At 34.3% G+C, this 20,080-nt stretch overlaps 1 protein-coding gene across 4 annotated transcripts; it reads right to left on the bottom strand.

The window, feature by feature from the left end:
* Positions 1-5,338: 5,338 nt before the first annotated feature.
* Positions 5,339-19,025, bottom strand: LOC122016155 (RNA-binding protein 39-like). 4 transcript variants are annotated; one of them, XM_042573375.1, is made up of 15 exons: positions 18,397-19,025; positions 15,124-15,180; positions 13,702-13,786; positions 13,559-13,615; positions 12,671-12,726; positions 12,185-12,413; positions 10,359-10,445; positions 10,211-10,285; positions 10,025-10,108; positions 8,216-8,274; positions 7,504-7,738; positions 7,289-7,377; positions 5,906-6,020; positions 5,762-5,837; positions 5,339-5,691 (listed from the first exon to the last, which is right to left on the bottom strand). In XM_042573375.1, exons 1-14 carry the CDS (start codon positions 18,927-18,929, stop codon positions 5,796-5,798), a joined length of 1,803 nt encoding a protein of 600 aa, XP_042429309.1. In that variant the 5' UTR covers positions 18,930-19,025; the 3' UTR covers positions 5,339-5,691; positions 5,762-5,795. The 4 variants fall into 4 exon arrangements, with proteins under 4 accessions (XP_042429309.1, XP_042429310.1, XP_042429312.1 ...); XM_042573376.1 differs by having other exon boundaries at positions 5,767-5,837; XM_042573378.1 differs by lacking the exons at positions 15,124-15,180; positions 18,397-19,025 and adding exons at positions 14,082-14,149; positions 14,744-14,825.
* Positions 19,026-20,080: the final 1,055 nt, after the last annotated feature.

The following is a 20,080-nucleotide window of genomic DNA, read 5'->3' as shown; positions in this document are numbered from 1 at the left end:
AATCATATTCATTCCAGACTTTGAACTAAACATTGATAATGCAATCCTGATTTCCATTCCTATTGAGTCGTAATCAAACCCATTACTATTCTGATTGATAAATTTGAATCAAACTCCCCCTTAATTCATATCTCTAAATGCTAGAGAAAGGAAGCTCAGACCCAAAGATCCAGGTGGAGCTTTATTCAGATACTCGTGTTCTTCGAAGGGATGAATATTCGAGATTGTTAACGGGTGACTCATATTTGGATGAGATCAATGGATGGATGTTAGATTTTTCTTTCATAATAAAATTCTGTTACGATTTTATATAACAGAATTCTGTTACGATTTTGCATAACATAATTCTGTTATAATTTTTTATACCAGAATTCTACCGGGTCTAGGGTTTATCCATTATTTATAGGGATCATTGTAAACCTATTGTACAACAACAATCATAAGAATCGTGTAATGTGATTCTATTGTGTAGAAAGAATTCTAATAAAGCTTCGCCCTTTATGTGAAGTAAGCACGCCGTCGAACCACGGTAACTCTTCTTCTTCTTTCTCGTATTTGCTCTCCTTTTGTGTGTCTTTATATTGTTGCTCAGTGTGATCTCTTTTCTCTCTTCCTCTTCTTTCGCACGTTAGAGGTTGAGAGGTGTTGATCCTTTCTTTGTGCAACAATTCATCTTACTCAACTTATATTGTGATTAATAGAGCCATCAGAGCATCAGTTACGTATCGATGCTTTCATCTTATAAATAGGCATCCAAGAAATCTCGAGAGACATCTATCGAGGTGATCGGGAGCAAAGAGAAGAACATTCGAGAAGAGCTTTTGGTTCGTGAACCTTGTGAAGAGCTTTTCGATTCAGTTTCATGATCGCTTTTTCGACGACAAGCTGTGATCGTTGACCAAGTTCATCTCAAAAGATTACTGTGTTATTATTGTTTTTATTTTGTTTTTGTTTTATGCTATTAAAGACTACAGATAGAAACAGGGTCTGCCAAGATTAGAGCTCGAATTGTCACAACATGCGCAAGTCGGAATTTTCAATCCTCATTCCTTGAGTCATTTCTATCAGCATATAGGGCAGGGCATCGCAAGCACCGATCACCTGCAGCAGTCGCAACAACAAGAAGAAGATCAAAGGCGACAATCTCTCTCTCCTAATGAGAATTCAGAAGGGTCAGAACAATAGCGCACTTTAACTTTTTCGATGGGGCGAGGGAAGATTCAAATTACCCTTTGTTTAGGTGGGATGAGCGAAGCGGAAGGGGAAGGGGAAGGGGAAGGAAGGGAAGTTAAATATTTATATTCTTCTTGTTTGGGAGAGAAGAAAGGTTTATTAACATAACATGTGTTACCATTTTGGGAGAAAAGTGAGAATAATAAATGTTAAATATATAAAGTTATAAAATTAATCTCACTTTTGTTAAAAGACTTATGTGTTTAAAAACCTAGTGCATCTCACATATATTTATTGATTAAGACTTACGCATTCAAATAATTTTAGCTCAGTTGTTAAATCGACGTCAGCGTCAAAGTCGGCATCAGTGTCGAAGTCGGTGTTGGTGTCAACGTTGAAGTAGGCGTCGGCGTTGAAATCGACGTCGACGTTAAAGTCAACATCGGCGTCTGTGTCGACAAAGTGCGAATGTTTTTCATGCGATGCAAAGAATACCTAAAATAATAATTTTTAAAATTAATATAATAAATAGGGATAAATTAGAACATAAATTTTTTCAGTTTCTCTTACCATTTCTTACACTCTAAATCGATGTGCAATAAATTCTTTCATTTTGTAGATAAGGAAAGTTAAAACTTACCCTTTCTTATATTTTCTTTCCATTGCTCACTTCTTCTTAAATAGGATTTCAAACTTCCTTTCTCCTTACCTTTTCCTCTCCTCCCCTCACCTCCTTTCAAATAGTATGTTAAGGGGAAGGAAGGGAAGGGAAAGGGAAAGCTCAATTAACAGATTCAAATTACTTGGGATGGAAAGTTAACAGGTGTTACTTTGGTTAGAGGAAAGTGAAGGTAATGAAAGTTAAAAATACCAAATTATACTCACTTTTGAAAAATACCATCTGTACTCTAAATTTTTTATTTACTCGAATATTAAAAAACAAATCTCTATTGACATTGAACCAACTAACTACGTAGATGATCACACGAATAGTTGGGAGATAGACCTTGATTGTTATTTGAAGTTTTATAAACCACTATAAGCTAATGAAAGAAAGAAGAATGTATTTAATGGTGTGCCAACTTAAGTACCAAGTGTGATCGAGGAAAGATAAATTAATGATGTTAAATATTTGTAAAAGAAATTTTTTAAGACGACCGAGTGAGAAACATCCAGTCATGTGGAAGTTTCTTTTGCATTTCTATTTATGAAATTTTAATGAGAGGAATGAAAAAAAAAACAAAGAAGCTCGTAGAGCAGCAAATATATACTTTCTGAAACAATGAATCAAATTAAACCATCTAGAATGATGAATTCATCAAAGAGATGAGAAGAATTCGAAACAGAAGCATGGAGAAATGCTGTAAGTTATTAAGCATTCACCTTGTACATAGCAAAGAATCAAGATTTTGTAACAAGATCTTCGACGAGTTATGACTTAGGAGCAAGGGACTTGGGCACCGGCGTAGGGATTTCCTTCGCGAACCCCTGCTTGACGTCGACCTCCCTTGAGCTGAAGGAAGAGGGACCGGCGCCTACCCTCCTCCGCTAGCTCCAGAGTCTTCGTAGGGATCAGAACGTTGCTAACACCAGCCGTACGTGGGGAGCACCCGAGCTTCCTCTCCATCAACAAGCTTAGAGAGGTAGATAGTGCATTTGAGCCCGCCGCCATCCTTGAAATGGACAAAGCGGTAGATGGTGGCGGGGATGGAAGAGAGGGCAGTGGGGTCGAATCTGCGGTGCGTGGAGGTGGGGCGGAGGTCAGAGGTGGCGAAGACGAAGTGGGACCCGACACTAGAGCAGTCGGGAAGATAGACCATTCCGAATTACAGTCAAATCGTAATTAGATTCTATCATAATTGATTGTGGTTCCTTCTTGGGTTCACGAGGTTAGATCATTTGGATCACTTTTTATAGTCCAGAGGATAATCATTTTGCATGCATTGGTGGGGATAAATGGTCCCCACCTATTTTACAAGTAGGGGTCATTCATCCCATCAATACATGTAAAAGGACCATCCTCTCGACCATAAAAAGCGATTCAAAGGATCTCCTTTATGAGTTCGCTGTCCCCACCAAGTTATAGTATGGGTCGGAGCGGGCGTCCAGAGACCGCCCCCTGCTCAGCGCCCGACAATCTGGACACTTGTCCATTTTTGACGGTCTCAGATCGTCCGCTCCAATCCAAATTATAACCTGGTGGGGATGATGAACCCAAGAAAGGATCGTAATTAATTGCGACTAAATCATGATCATGATCCAATCGTAATTAAGAGTGGACTATCCTAGTCTATTTTTTTATGAACTGGATATATGATGTAAGAGAGTCATAGTGGTCCGCTTGCCATTTGGAAATTAATATTATGAAGGATAAAATTGAAACAATTTTTTCCCTCTTACCCATTTTACAAAGTTTACTCTTCCATTTCTTTCCTTAGTTCACTCCCTTGTAAACCTTCTAAAACAAGATTTAAATTTTCCCCTTTAACCGTAGCTCTCCTTTTTTTTCACCTCCTCGCAAACATAGGGTTAAAATATTTGAATATGTTCTCTGTGTTTTAGTCCAAGTTAATGGACCAGGAGAGGAATGTTACCAAATAATGTTCTTCATTTCGATTTGGATTTGGATTTGGATTTTGATTTTGGACAAAGAGTTAAGCCACCCACCAATAATGGTAACTATTTCTTTCAATATTATAAGTTTTAGACAAAATTTCTCAAATCTTTGCACTGCTCTCAATTTAATAAGACATCATCACATTCAGAATAACATATACGATATGAAAAGAGATAAATTATAAAAAAATTTACCCAACGCAACGACCTTCTATATGGGATTAGATGACCCACGATGCATTTCACACACAGTACTTGCATGTGATGTTGATGTAACTCTGTCAGTCTTTGAAGGTTATCTCATATTTATATTTTTTTTAATTACACCGACTAATCTTGAAGTAACCAATCCGGCCTCATGGAAATGTTCCACCATCTACTAGGATAAATCAAGAAGTGATTGTAACAAATAGCCCATCAACCTAATATTTTTAGGTCAACTACCAATTAAAAAAATCATCAATTAAAAACCCAATCCTTAAATACCTAGATAACTAAAAAGACATGTCATTATACCATTATCTTAGGCCACATTCATGTTTTATATCACGAAAAATGATATGCTCAAGGAAAAAAATTTAAGAAAAAGTTCAAGGATAGACATATAAAGTGATGGGGCCTACAAAAAGTGAAATGATGAATCATAACTTGTGTCTATTCTTGAATTTTTCCTTGAATTTTTTTCCTTAAATATATCATTATTCTTATATCACATTCATGTTTAATGACGTAGACATGCTCTAGAGCTTAGACGAATACATTTATCTTCGTTTAAAATCATTCAAAAAAAAAATAATATATATATATATATATATATATAAAAGAGAAATATGTCAACCTCCTAGTTTTTTAAAGAAAGTGGAAAAGCATATGAACTTTGTTATTAGTTGTTGGTTAGTTTAGTTAGAGCTTTGAAAAATATAATAAACAAAAAAAATCAGTTGATGTTTGTATTGTATACTTCAAAGCTAAGTCATTTAAACCTCTATAAAGGCGACTAAAAGCGACCCTGTCCCTTCAAAATTTTGTTTAACGAGTAAATTGGGAGAAAATTTTTCAACCATAACTATTTAATTCCCATATACAAATATTATTATCTAATTACCAATCGTATTTTTTTAATATAAAAAATTTAAAAATAAATATAATTCAAATTTAACATTTAAATTAAAATCAAATATATATTTTAATAAATGAACATAATTTTTTTCCTAACTTAATATAATTATTAAATTTAACACTATTTAAAAAGTTTAAAAATAAATATAATTATTCTTTAATTCAAACATTTTAAATTAAAATCAAATATATATTCCATCAAACTAAACATAATTTTTTTCCCGTTTAATATTATTTTTATTATATTTAGTTAAAAAGTGAATTTTTTTTTTTTAAGATTTGGAAATTTACATGATTTTTATTTAGTTACAAAGTGAATAAAATTTTAAGATTTGAAAACTTATATAAGGCAATAAAAAAAAATAATAAAACAAGTAAATTGATTTTGAAACACATTTAGGGACAAATCGAAGAACTAGAAAGTAGCAAATTTAACAAATGGTTTCTACTAGTAACAATTAGTTCATCAATGCATACATCCAAGATAATTAATCCACTAATCATTTCATCAGTACAACAATCAAGATTACAGTAGTTGCAAATGACTCGCTCAGGAACCCTAGGCACCCCGGGATGATAAACTATCAGTACTCGACGAGCGAAGGAAGATTATACATAAAAAAAAGTCCCAAGGTTATGGTATCAGGCTCTTAGAAAGTGTTCAATAATGTGGAGAAAAATGGAAAATTCTATGATACCGAGAGCTTCAAAAGACAAAACATCTTTCAACTAGAAATTGGAGCACCTGAGTTTGTCTAATGAACCACGAAACTTTCTTCCATGCTGCAGGGAAAAAAAAATAATGATTGCTCGGAACAGACAATAAAAAAACTAGACCATCTACAACACTTGCCCTACTAGCTATTCTGTCTCCTTTTGATATGATCTCAGCTAGCATTTGGAAATTTTGCCATATACTGCTGGGGGGCCTGGATTCATAATTAGTCAAGTTAGCATCGACCAGTTGACACTACAAAATAAGGAGAGTGTCGATTACCATGTAAGTTGCAGTGATCATCTTTCCAGCAAACCACCTCCCATGAAGTGCGTTCTGTGCTTTCATGGATGAGGTTACATCGTCAAAGTGGAGATATACATACCCAGCACTATTTCTGTTTGACAGGTACACATCAAAGTTAAGCTCAAAATAATGCTAAATAGCAGAAATTATGATGGACTAGATCACCACCTAAAGGTCAATGGAAAAAACAGAAACCGCCATTGTACAATAGATCTAACATTTGAATTTGATCGAGAATAAAATAACAGAATAATAATTGTTGCTAGTAGTAGTATAAGATTAAGAACAAAGTGACCAAGATCTCAAAGCCTCAAACGTATGCTGATGCCATATGGTTGAGCAACTGTATATTGCACACTTCAAACCATAGAGTATAGACTAAGGCTGGAAACTCTTATTTGGTCAAGCCACCTTTAGTTTGGTTGCATTTGACTTAATTCATTAGATTTTTTTCATCTACAGAATGAAACTCAATAGCATATGCAGCACACATGGTGCTTGGCCACATATTGGCCCATTTAGTCTACATATTGGCTATATATAGTGTTTTACCCTGTATCTGAAGTGTACACAAGATTTGCAATGTGATTCTGACAAAGGAGAGAAAGAGTGTCTTGTTGGATGAGCAAATTCAATAAGCTTGTTTACTAATTAACAAGGAGAGGAAAAGTGTATTATAAAATATAAACTAGTAACAGATACCAATTAACAGATGGCAAATTCCGATAGCTTGTTTACTAATTAATAGATATTCATTCGATTTACAATAACATAAAGAAAAATCTTGGTTAACAGCTTTTCATAACATGCATATGAGAATGTACAAACAAGAAATAAAAAAAAGTTTCATTTACTCTCTTTTGACCAGGAACCATGCGGAACACTAGTAAGATAAATTGAGAAAAATGGTAGTACAAAATCAATTGACAGAAGTCTTAGGCATATGTTTCTCCACATAAAAAGGAGTCTGATGTATTAATTGAGATATTTTAATCAGGATATAAAAAGGGAGATGATTCAGTTTATAATTTCACTATTTCATCACTCTATATTAGATTGAAGCTAACTCATCCGTAATCAGCATCCCTATAAATCTGAAATTGTTCATGAGAGCTTAACCCAGCAAGAACCTGATCCTACAATTATTCCAAGTCAAGTCAATCTGATCTAAATCCTGCTGTTGAAATAAAACAAGATTAATCTAATCTAGAAACTTGGAAGTTCTATAACATACCAAACTTAGTAGCAACTTGGATCAATTCTAATGATGTTAACAAGCAAAAATAACACCCCAAGCTAGAAATTTAACTGGACAAAGAAATTGAAAGTTATGATAGTGCAATATCATTGAGAACTAACTTGTCCACGTAAATGTGCTTTACTGTTCCAAACTTGGAGCATTCATCATGCACATCCTCCTTAATGTCTAAATCAAAATCTGGTTCACTCTGTAAAGAAAATTTAAAACAAAAACAGTTAATCACACCAGCATAGTTATTAATGACAGAAATACATATCAAGAAGTCACATCAGATAACAGAGAAAAGGAAATTAATAAAATCCAGCAAACTAACCTCCACAGTAGGATCAAACATATTCTTCAGCAGTAAACATTCACTAGGGACCCCAGCAGTATGTAGAGGAGGAGCTGCAGCTGTTGAAGCAACTGGCAGACCTGAAGTTGGAAGGCCTACAAATGGAGGTACAGAAGGCTGTAGAATTGAAGGAATCATAGAAGGACCCAGAATTGATGCAGCTGGAGTGAGAAGGGCAGGATTGGCAGCAGGAGCAGCAAGAGTTCCAGGAATACTGCAGATGATCATAAGAACAAAAACAAAATTTGTACACAATTTATCATCCAAAGAAGGCAGATCTTGCAAGCTAGACAAGCCAGATAGGATGTACTTTATTATTGTGAAGAATATTCAGTCTATAAATTTACAACTTTTAACAAGCCAAGCAGTAGGATTTAAATGAAACATCTATTCATTCTATGAATCAAACCAAAGAACACACATTCCTATTATATTCCTAGTCAATTCCATTCCCTAGGAAGAGTTATTTTATTCCACATCAGTTCCATTCTTTGAACCAAACACAATTTTCTCTATAGCATGTGCCAAAACCAAATAATTAATTCCCTTCCCTAGGAAGAGTTATTTTATTCCACATCAGTTCCATTCTTTGAACCAAACACAATTTTCTCTATAGCATGTGCCAAAACCAAATAATTAACTATACAAGATCACACATTTAATAATAGAGATCAGTTCACTAGTACAATACCTGCCAGCAGTGCCTGCCAATTTCTGCATCAAAAGTGCTCTGGAACTAGCATTGAGAGACTGCAAATATGTGTAACAAGCAAAAGTCAGAAATCATGGATTTGATGTCACATGGCAAAAATGGTCAACATCAAACCAACTATTATATCCAAATGGCAATATAAATCAAGTTCATATAAAAAAATTATAGTCAATAAATAAATAAGTAAAAGAGAAGGTAGAAAAGAGAGAGGACAATTCATGGGTAAGGTATCAAAGTTCAAGAAATCATGGATTTGCTGAATTAATCTCCATAGAAAGATTGAATCTGGTTGATGCATAAATTCCATGAGAATTTGCGCTATAAACCTCAAATTTTGTTTGATAATGAACTTGTATTCTATGTACAAATGTCAGAAAAAGTCGGTCAAAAAATTCAACCAAGCTGTTTTAACCATGAAATTCCAATCAGTTGACACAATGTCATGGCACTCATAAACTTAGTTTGAGTTATTTCATCCATCAAGAAAATACAAATTTCCTATTCCAGCACTACACTCCTGATTATCCAAGAAAAAAGAAAGTTCCTCTCCCTGTGAAGCGAATCAATAGTAGCTTCTTAGACAAAAAGATGAATTGACTTAATGAAATCCAGGAAATTTTGCAACTAAACATAGCGCACACAAAAAATCATGCATGATTGCATTTTAAATCCTAAAATGATTAAGCTAGTAAAAACTAACAATTAGATTGGGCTATTTGAACACCATCAGACTCTTTATCAAAAGCCTTGAATGCCCCAACCATTTGGGTTCAAATACATGAATATTCCACCATTTAGCTTGATATATCATTATAAAATTTAAATCAATTTAGTCATACATTGCATCAACTAAAATTTTCTTTGGAGTCATGTCCACTCCAATTGATCTTAACTCATTCAATTATTATATGTAATGGCCACCTTTAAACATATACAATAATTTCAACTTATTTTCTCTCATTTAACCATGTCTATTTGAGCTACACCTAATTGCTAATGGAAAATAATATGTTTTTCTATTAACCTCACACATTAATATTAATCTAAGTGAACAAATTGAAAATTATAGAAATATGCATCCATATGCACAACTATATATGAAACTACAAAAACTTGTTGCAGCCATACTATCTTTCGTGCCTTTTGCCAAGAGGCAAATTGTAGGTTTGCCATGGAAAAATTAATCTCATTTTCAATTCTGCCATTTTATATGGTTCTTCTAATTGCCTCATTCAAGCAGTAGTTAGAAATTATTGCAACTAGAATCTCAACAAAAAAGCCACCTATCCAAATATTGCTGTTGAAGTCAGGGCAGAACACAATCCATCCCAAAAAGGGTAGCACCTTTGGAGGAGGAACCCCTCGATCTAAGCACAGCACTTGTTTATGTGCCCATATAACACAGCACTTGTCTATGTGCCCATATGACTCAGGTATAAATGTCGTTTCATTTTATGTTGAAATGGGATGGAGCCCAACCAATACCAAAAATATTAGCTACCTGAGAAATAAGCACGCCATGGATCACCATACTTGTCCATTTGGAACTGAGCATGGAGCTCCCTAGCACCAAAAATTACAACAGTGATGCTAGTAGGATAAACTTCAAGCAGAAAAAATAACAAGGATCATGCTTCTTAGCACAATCTGCAACAAAATATGGCATATCAAAACACTAGAAAGATGACAACACACTTATTTCTGGTAAAAGTAGCATGCCTAATAATAACTTATCACATGTTACTGCAAGAAATTATTAAATGCAATAATAAAGAAGCAGATGCAAACCAAGCCTCCGCCTTCATCATCATCAAGATCAGCAGCATTTGTCCCAGTATCTTGAACTCCAGTTTGATCCGTCACAGCTGAAACCTAGGTGAAAATTGACAAATAACAAACAAAATTGTGAATCACATCATCAACTCCAAGTCATGAATATATAAGAAACTGAAAAAAAATAATAATAATAAGAACCTTTATTGTCCTGCCAGCAATTTCTAATTGCCCATTTAAACTCTGTGCAGCTCTCGCATCTTCAAGACGAGCAAACTAAAAATAAATATGATCAGATTTTAGTTATAGCCATAGCAATCAGCCAAGAAAATCTTAATACAGTATTCACCTGTATAAAACCATAGCCTTTGCAAAGCCCGGTAAGCGGATCAAGGGGCAATTGAACTAGCTCAACTTGTCCAAATGGTTCAAAGACCTAAACATAGAATCCAAAAGTCATCAAGTGAAGATCAAATTGTCTGATAGTTATAGCATCTATATAGCAATCCAGCCTAGTTTCTAGGTTGCCTTATTCCTGCAAATATGGCCTACACAATCTACATGTGCACTATTCTCTGAGAAATAAGTTAACAGGAGATATAGAAGAAAACAATAGAAAAAAAGACAATCAACCAGACGTACAATAGTTTGCAGTTGGATCTATCAGAACTAAACTAGATCAACTACTTATCTCAAAGACAGATTCAAGTGTTACTATGAAAGGTGGAGTGAGTACTCGGTGCAGTTACTACATGATTCAAGTGTAAATCCAAATATTTAGACAGATACAGACAGAGAATTGGAGAAAGGCATACAGATGAATTGGATGGCTGACTTAGACAAGCTGAATATTGGGGCAGAAGATTATCAATTACCAAACAAATGCAAAGGTGAATGCATGAATCAGGAAGAAACAGGCCAAAAATGTAAAAATTCTACTCTGCCTTTAAATTTCAATTCGAATACCCATCTCCAATCTGTGAATCCAATTTAATCAAATGGGTTATAATGACTTGTGTTGGGCAAACCGAGCACCAAGTCCCAGTCAGCATTGTGACTGCAGGATAATCATACTACATGGAACTAATCAGATGTCAGACCTATGCAGCTCTGATCTTCAGCAATCATGATAGATGTGGGAAGAATAGATGCCAAAACAGCCTTCATTGTAGAAAAATATATGCCTTTGGTTTTGTTCCAACAAGTCAATGTGATCTGGAAGAATAGATGGCATGATTCCAATTTCTATTGAGGTAGTGAACATGGTTTAAAATTTGCAAAATTTGTCATTCCGTCCACCGCCCGACATTGGCACGCGACCGCGTGCCAATGGGCATCCCCGCCGTGACTCACGGAGATCGCAGGGGCCTCCGCGACCCCGTGGGGTCAGTGCAGAGTTGCAAAGGCACCGCGATCCTACAAAGACCTCTTCAGGGTAGCAATCGGGACGCCCACAGGCATGCAGGTGGGATGCAGAAAACTTAGGTTAATAATTAAACTTAAATTAATAATTTCAATCCACTCCTAACTATAAATAAGATAATTTAAAGAGGCTTAATCAACCCATATATATATATATATATATATTTGCTTTAATTCCAAAAATATATAATAATTTTTTTTATTTATTTATCACATGGAGGCACCGAGATCCCTTATTTTTAATTTTTTTAATATTTAGATTAAAAAATTTATTTTTAATTAATATATTTTATATTTTAAAAATACTAAAACTATATCAGTACGACATGATAAGAAACTGTATCATTTTGGTCATAAACCGAAACTCCGATATGGGTCAAGATTTAAAACCATAGTAGTGAGTCTCCATAGCTGAAACTGTAACCCAGTGGCAAGATTTCTATTCATATCTTTGCCAAACAGAATTGCAATTAAACACTATGTTTTCATATGTTTTATGAGGTTCTATGTTCTGTTTGAAAATGTAGACTATTTAGACAGACGATACAAGAGCAAAAAAATTATTTTCTGAATTTTGGAAGATCTGCAATGCAAGCAATATAGCAAAGGCCAAACAGCACTCATAATCAAAAGTGAAACATGAAATGTATTTGGTCCAGTAGGCAAGCAAATTGGATATCTGAATCTAAGCATTCCAGCCAAGAAATAAATAAGCCTAAATAAAGTTGGATGTCAAATAATTAGAAGTAGAACCTGGCGAAGTTGAGGCTCGGTTATGTTCAAATGAAGATTACCAACATATAACCGCCTAGCAGCACCTGAATTTGGTCCAGTTAGCCCTGTTCCCCCTGCAGTTGTGTTTGACTGAACCAAGTTTTTCTCAGCCTCTGAGGGTTTCACCATAACTGGCTGACCAAGGAGAAGTTGGCCTGAAAGAGCTATCGCCATTGGGACTGACATTACATCATAGAACTCAATGTACCTGGAATTTAAAATAGGATCTTTTTATCATGGAAAATAAACCTTAAAAGCAATATATAATGAGCACAATATTCAGACAACTAAATCAACAATGAAATTGAACAGTTAAAAAGATATAAAAGCAATATCTGTATGGTGTAGGTAAACTATAGCATTTAGTCAAAACCTAGGTGGGTAATACAATTCAGCGCATGCTTCCACTTCTCAACTTTCTGAAAAAAATGTTTGTGAGACAGATATCAAAAGCAGGAACCTTACCCAACTCCTTTAGAACGTCTAGAATTCCGATCCATTATGAGGCGAACATCACGCACCTGGATAAACAAAAATCCATTATGAGAAACATCGTGAGATATCCAAATTTCTAATGTAGATTCTTGATTTAGCACAACTGTTAAGCCTACCAAACTGTTGTAAAAGAAGTTTTCCTTAAACAATAAAATAAAGTAAGAAAAGAATCTTACCAAATCTAAATGTTTGGTTCTATATAAAAGGATTTCATTAAACTAAAATTTAAAAGGCCAATATGAAGAAAAATGTAAGAAATAACTCAAATAGTAATTAACAAGGCAGTAGAGAAGTAAAAAAAAATTGCAAAATAAATAACACAAAAGTGATCGACTTTTTATTTTCCACTTTAGGATTTTGAAATATTTATTCAGTGTTGAACTACCCAAATCAACACAGTTTAATATCATGCACATCTATCATGAGATCCTTTGATAAATTCAACCATGTTTTTTCTTAGGAATTTCCATACCGTTCTGACAAGGAACAGCATCAGAAACACATGAAATGTGAAATAAAGCAGTGGTTCCGTAATTTGACAATAGTGATTTCTTAGTATGCCAATTCTGACTATCCCATCCAGAAAGTACAATATTCTACAAACTAACAGATTTTTGTAATTTAGTAGGATCATTTCATCCATTTTAATCTTCCTCTATTCCCATCTGAGAACCTTCTAAAAACCTATGGCAAAATTAATTTTTTACTTTGTTAATCAACTGCCAGCCCATATAGTACAGTAAACTGCCCTTTGCACAGAAAAAAAAAATTGTGATGCATAAGTAGCAGGATAGGTAAATAAATTAAATTATCTATAGACTATCATTTGTCTCATTATTAAACAAACTCCATACTGACCTTTCCTGCTTTTGAGAAAAATTCATAAACATCTCTTTCATCTGCCTTCAAAGAAAGCTGTAAGCACGTAAAAGCAATCAGCATAACAGTTGTGAGCAAAGATATACTTATTTGACAGAAAGGAGACGTGTGACAGGAAATACCTGATAAGCAAATACGGTTCTTTGATCTCGTTCAGGATCAGCTTCTGGCTCAGCTGCTCCGTCTTCTTTCTTTTCTCGGTGATGTCTGTATGCAAAAAGAAAAATAACTTGCCTAGTGTAAAAAGAAACAGCAGAAAATCAAGTATCCAGAATAGCCAAGAAGAACAATATGTGATTGCCAACTTGCTGGTCATAATCAACTTATTCATTTAGTCTGAGATGGTATAAAATAAAAGCCAATATAATGGCTCAATGAAATTCAACTGATAAAAATTTTAAAATAAAAGAGTTCTAGTATCCCAGGACAATATTTGGCACAAGGTAAATCATAGAAGTAAATAGTAGGTCTGCAGCTGAAAAGAATGCAATAAGAAAGTAACTGAAGCATGTTCTCATGGTCATATGTCACAATACTGTCCAAGCAAAGTTGCGAAGTTCAGCAAATATCCTGAACAAAAACAAAAGAAAGAAAATAATATTGTAATAATCTTGTATAACATCAGTGAATATCAGCAGGAGCCAAACAAATTTACTTCATGCATACATAATATTACTTCATGCATTATGTTAATACCTTCCTTTTCAGAACAAATAACTGTGACAATCAAATAACTTTAGCTGAGGAGCATGTTAAATTGATTTGAAGGCAATTTAAAATTTTATTGAAGAATTCATGAGGAAACCCCAAAAAAGGCAGTGAGCCAGAATAGATAGACCCATTATAGCATACACAAACTATGAGTGAAAATGATCAATCAACTTGATAACTTAGAATCCATTATAGCATGAATCTACGAGTGAAAATAGGTCATTGTCATTGATGAAAGATAAATAATAGCATAATGGCATAATCATATTCAAGATTTAAGTTTGGCATTGTTGTTTGCAAACCTTCAAGATTATTAAAGATTATTCAGTGATAGAAGTACATTGTCCACAGCATAGCAGAATTTAAGAACCACAAGTTAGTAAATGTTTTTTTTAATAAGTGAAGGGATAAACACTTTTGCCACGTTTGGAAGCTGCAGGCCGTGAAATTAACCTTAAAAAAACAGAAACTGGGGCATGCTATGTCTAAGAGGCTTAATTTGATGTATGTTGGAACCATCAACCAAAGAATGTCTTAATGATATACCCTGCAAAGAAAATTAAAGAGGAAAAAAAAAGGCTATTTGTGCAGCCAACAGAACATAAATCCTGCATAATCATCAGAAGAAATGCTTCTGTGAAAAGCCCAAGACTCCACCAGCATTTCTGCAACAGAACAAATATATTTCAGCTATCTTGTTCTGAGATGCAGAAAATCTAAATTCATAATATGACATCACTGATGGTCTTCAAATCTCACCCCCATTCAACCAGTTTTCATGACAATTTAATTTAAAAAACTCATAAAAAAATGTGTCTTTAAATCCTATTGACCTGAATTCCTCAACAATGCTCATTTTGTGATGGCCATCTGAGTTTGCTCTAGCATATCTGCGAGTTCGCATTAGTGTTTGATATTTAGAATATTGAATCATAAACTATGAATCTTGAGTAGAACATCACAAGGATCATGTCATTTATTCAATGTGGCTACTAATGAAGGAGGCACACAAACCAAATTGGCAGATAAACTTACCAATCTTATTAGTTCATACAAACTTTCAGAACCTTTGGTAGAGATATCAACTCTTAAAATAAGGTAGATGGAAGAAAAGGAACATGAATGTTTGAAAGAGGAAAGCTGTAAGGAACAACAAGGATGGTGCCAGGTAAATTATGAAAGGGAAATCTAATATCGTGCCACTAAGATTGATTTGCATAGACCTCATAAAATACAAAGTTAACTGGGTGGATTCATTTTCACTATTCTAGGCCATTTCAATAGATGAGCTTTCATTACAGAGAAGATATGACACAAATCAATATATGTAAATTAGTAACACCAAAATGTAGTATTTAAGCTCCAATAAGTGCAGAAGAACGTTCTAGGCAACTAACACAGATTTTATTATAGTTCAAGCTAATTATGGCCCTTCCCATTGGGAAGTGATCCAAGACTCCAAGGAGGAAAGTAACACCTACAACTAAAGAATGCAAACAGTATCCCACAAAAACTAAAAAATAAAGTCAGAAATCAACTAGTGGGATCAAAGCAATCCAGATCATGTAAATTTATGCAAGTGAATCATTCAGCAAGCAAAAAGTTTCTCAACTCATGACACAACCGAAACCCAAAAGGATAACCCTACACACTCGACACTGGTAATAGATTTCCATCACATCTGAGTGCTGAAGTGATGAGGTATCTCCTGCCACCCTTTTCATATTGAGGTACCCAATGGATAAGGCCTCTGGTGTCACATGCAAGTGATGTGTGATGGATAAAAAACCTATTTTGGAATTTTATATTAAATTATATTAACAACAATGCATGTAGTATCAATACATATAGCAAAATATCTGTATGCTTACCACATAATACATCCATATAAAATTTACAGTTTTACACTAATAAATTAATTACCTTAAGCAACTGCTAATTCAATATAAAAAAATCATACGAACTTAAATAATTCATTGGGATCAATTTACCAAGCATAGTCTTTATGTAGCATGACATGTGGTTTTGATTTAGTTTATCACGACCATTTAGTGCACCAAACCACAAATTGGTGACCAGCTAACCACGTATGAAATAGGAAATGTGGTTCCACGCTGCATGCAATGTGGATACACTGCCAATGCAGCCATATTTAAAAAAAACTTTTGATGATTTATAATCTAGAGATCTAAATATGACCAAAAAGTACAGTTCTACTAAATTCTCAGAAAAAGACCCTCCTCAAACCTCAGGCCCTCCATCTAAATTGAATTTCACAAATCAAGTTTACAAGTTTCTCCTTACATCCTTCCTAATATCTTAACCATCAAAAATGCCTTTAGCTTTTGCTTAGAACTGCATATACTCTGGCTTGTATGTTAACTAAAAATATGATTATGCCTTTTCTCTTCATGTTTTATCTTGGGATCCTAACAAATAATAATGCAATCATCTTTCCTTTGAACTGCCAAACAGGACAATATAGAGGTGAAGTTCATATAATTTCTAGGGCTCCACTCAGGATAAGAAACTCAAGCTCAATTGAGACTATCACACCACTTGTATGTAACAATGCGCAGGCTTACAGTTAAGAACAAAATCACTAAGTATAAAGGAATAAATTTATGGATAGGATATGGATCAATAGCTCAGTAGCTATAGTATTCTAGAAATTTATGTAGCAACAATTGACAACACAGGAGAACGGAATAGGTAACAAACATTGACTGTCACTGAACAATAACAAGATGAAGTATGTTTCCATATCAAGCAAAGGATACATATTACTGAATGAAATTTCTTGAATATAATGTAAGTACACGCTCATTGTCTGGATCTCATCTAAAAGGTTAATCTTGAATTTAATAGACAAAAATACAACTTAATCCATATCAACAATATATATATAATTGGACCAACTAACAATCAGTGGCATCTTACAATGCTGGCATAAAAATAGCACCAATAGCTCATGGAAAAATCAACATCCTCTTCTAGATCAAAAGTGATCATAATTACTGGTGACATCTCAACCTAAGAAGTGAATTAACTGATCAAATAAATATAGACAGACAAAATGACTTGTAGTCAGCTATAAGGAGTGAACATGGGTTTAGTGATATACCTGGTCCATTGTAATCAGGATTGTGATTGGAACTTTAAGATTTTACAACCCAACAACAACAACAACCAAGCCTTTTACAACCCAAACTGATTTAAATGATCCAGATACCAAGCAGGATCCAAATCATTTTGTGATCTTAACAAACCAACAACCTTGAACCTTAACTGGATGGATTGTACTTACATTCACTTTTGACATTTTAAAGCTTGCTATTTTAATTTTGTAAGACTTCCAATTACATGAGATTCTTTTAACTTCTAACTGGAGCCTGAACCTGAGTCTTTCAAAGTTCCTAGGTCAAATCTCTCTTGACAAACTTGATCTGGTCCATAAAAATTAATGCATATAGCCATGTGGCATATTCCAGAGAAAAAATAGTCATCCACTACCGACTTTTGATCAACCAGTAGTTCAATGAATAACAATATGTTAAGGAAACTAATGCACTAGAAAATGGCCTTCCTGAGATAGATGATAGGTCTAAGCATTCTATGATACTACCACCTAGGATATCATTTGAAAAATTCTAATTTGTATTTACTATTTTTAACCATGTAACTGTTCTTATATAACTTGTGACATTCTGTTTTTTCCACAAACAATCAATGCTACATTAAATACTATAGTAGGAGACTCCACGCAAAACTACACAGCATTAAAAAGTCAACACTGGAGCATCCCGCATGTCCTCAAATTGCTTTGCTACTGTGACCAAAATGGCAATATGTATTGACAATGTAATTGATAGAAAAAACACTTCAATATAAATCAGCATTCAACAGTGTCAAGGAATGTATTCGACCATATTAAGAGTAAAAATGTACTGGGAGCGGGACACTTGAGTTAGGTGTAATTATCAAGAGTAATGGTACGATGTTAACGCTCTCGAGGTAGCTAGAATCCATAGAAACAAGTGTGTTTAAAATCATGAAAAAAAAAACACTTTGCAAATTTCACAGAAAGGAAGCTGAGAAAGCAGTACCTGGACTCGCGATCTCTTTCTCTGTAGTCTCTCTCCTTACTCTTATCTATGTATCTCTCCCGTTCTTCGTCTCTGTGCCTCTCTGAACGGCTACTGCTCCTCCGCGGCCTTTCTCTTTCTTTTTCTCTCTCCCTTTCCCTTTCCCTTTCCATCTCCTTTTCCTTCTCCTTCTCCTTCTCCCGTTCCCTGATCCTCTCCTTCTCTTGGATCCTCTCCGCCTCCCTCCCCTCACGATCCCGTTCCCGGTCGCGGTCTCTGTGCCGCTCCTTGTCCCGGCGATCTGGTGAACCCCTGTCGCGGTGGCGGGACGAGCCGCTCTCACGGTGCCGATCGCGGTGCTCACGGCTGCTTTTCTCCTCCGACCTCGACCGCTTAGAACGGCGCTCGGAATCGCGGTCGGCGTCGTCAGACGAGCGGTGCTTTGAGCTCTTCTTCCGGTCCTTCTCCCCGGCGCCGTTGGCTGACGGCTTCTCCCCGGAGAGCTCAGGATTCTCCACCGTCTTCTCGAGGTACTCGTACTCGTCGAACTCCATGGCGACCGCCTCGAATTGGGAATAGCGACGGGCCTCCAAACCCTACTGCCACCTTTCGGGAAAGCAAAATAAAACCCTAAAGAAAGATCGCAACAATGGAAGGGTCCGGACTCGGCCGGATGCGATCTTTATAGATTTTCAGATCTTCAAAATGTGAATCTTGATGCAAGCACGTAAAAATGAAAGGACTTTGTTTTTTTCTCCAAATCATCGAAACTTTGCCGCACTTTGATTATTTATCAAAAGTTATCTCACTCCACTATTAAATCGTCTATAATTATCTAATTATTTTATAATGTAATATTAAATAGATTCATTAAATTACGATTTTATAAATATTATAGTAGGAATAATTTTTAATATATTAAATATGTATTATAATAATTATAAAATATTAACTGCCATAATCCCTTCTATCAATTTAGATATAAAAATAATATTAAATAATATTATGAAAATAGTTGGATACTTATACGTATATGAACAAACAAAGTCCTTTATCTTTTCACTCTAATATTATTTTAGTAATTTTATCTAAAAATATTTTTAAAATTTTAGAGAGTTACTTATGTAATATTATTAAAATAACTAATTTTAATAATACTTTTATTGATAATTGAATAATATTCTGACGCTCCTCTTGTTGAGTCCGTAATTAACCACATCCATTCTTTGTTTTAAATTTGTTGAAATAAAAGAAAATTCATATAACTGACAATAAATTAAAAATCCTACTATATGGATTAGGTCAAATCCACATAAACTATGGCTAATAAAAGAGATCACACAATTTATGTCCTTACCGTCGATATATTATTCTCATATGATTATATTATTAATTTTGTCAGTCAATTATATGAATAAGCAGTGTAGTATTTATGGTTTCATAATTAGCTCATAACTACTATAATGTAATATTATTGAACAAAATAAATTTATATGGTATAGTATGATTCATAGTTATTATAATCTAAAATTATTGAATAAGATAAATTTTATGTAATTATAAAATCATAAGTATTATAATATTTAACAATTATAATTTTATAATTTTATAATTATTACAAGATAAATGATGGGAATAAATGAGTTCTGATTAGAGTAATCGTTAAATTGTAGCTGAACCAATATAAATGTGCTTTAAAAAGTTA

Source organism: Zingiber officinale, chromosome 8B (assembly GCF_018446385.1).
Source record: "Zingiber officinale cultivar Zhangliang chromosome 8B, Zo_v1.1, whole genome shotgun sequence".
Taxonomy (NCBI): Eukaryota; Viridiplantae; Streptophyta; class Magnoliopsida; order Zingiberales; family Zingiberaceae; genus Zingiber; species Zingiber officinale.
The sequence above is the reverse complement of the archived record's forward strand: the minus strand, read 5'-3'. Positions and strand labels throughout refer to the sequence as shown.

What these genes read in the sequence shown, in the direction of transcription:
- LOC122016155 (XM_042573375.1), bottom strand. Translation starts at nt 18,929, where the DNA reads ATGGAGTTCGACGAGTACGAGTACCTCGAGAAGACGGTGGAGAATCCT. An exon ending in TTGGCAGGCACTGCTGGCAG is followed by an intron (nt 7,739 to 8,215) that starts GTATTGTACTAG and finishes GATCATCTGCAG; the next exon opens with TATTCCTGGAACTCTTGCTG. An exon ending in AAGCACATTTACGTGGACAA is followed by an intron (nt 6,021 to 7,288) that starts GTTAGTTCTCAA and finishes CCTGTCAAACAG; the next exon opens with AAATAGTGCTGGGTATGTAT.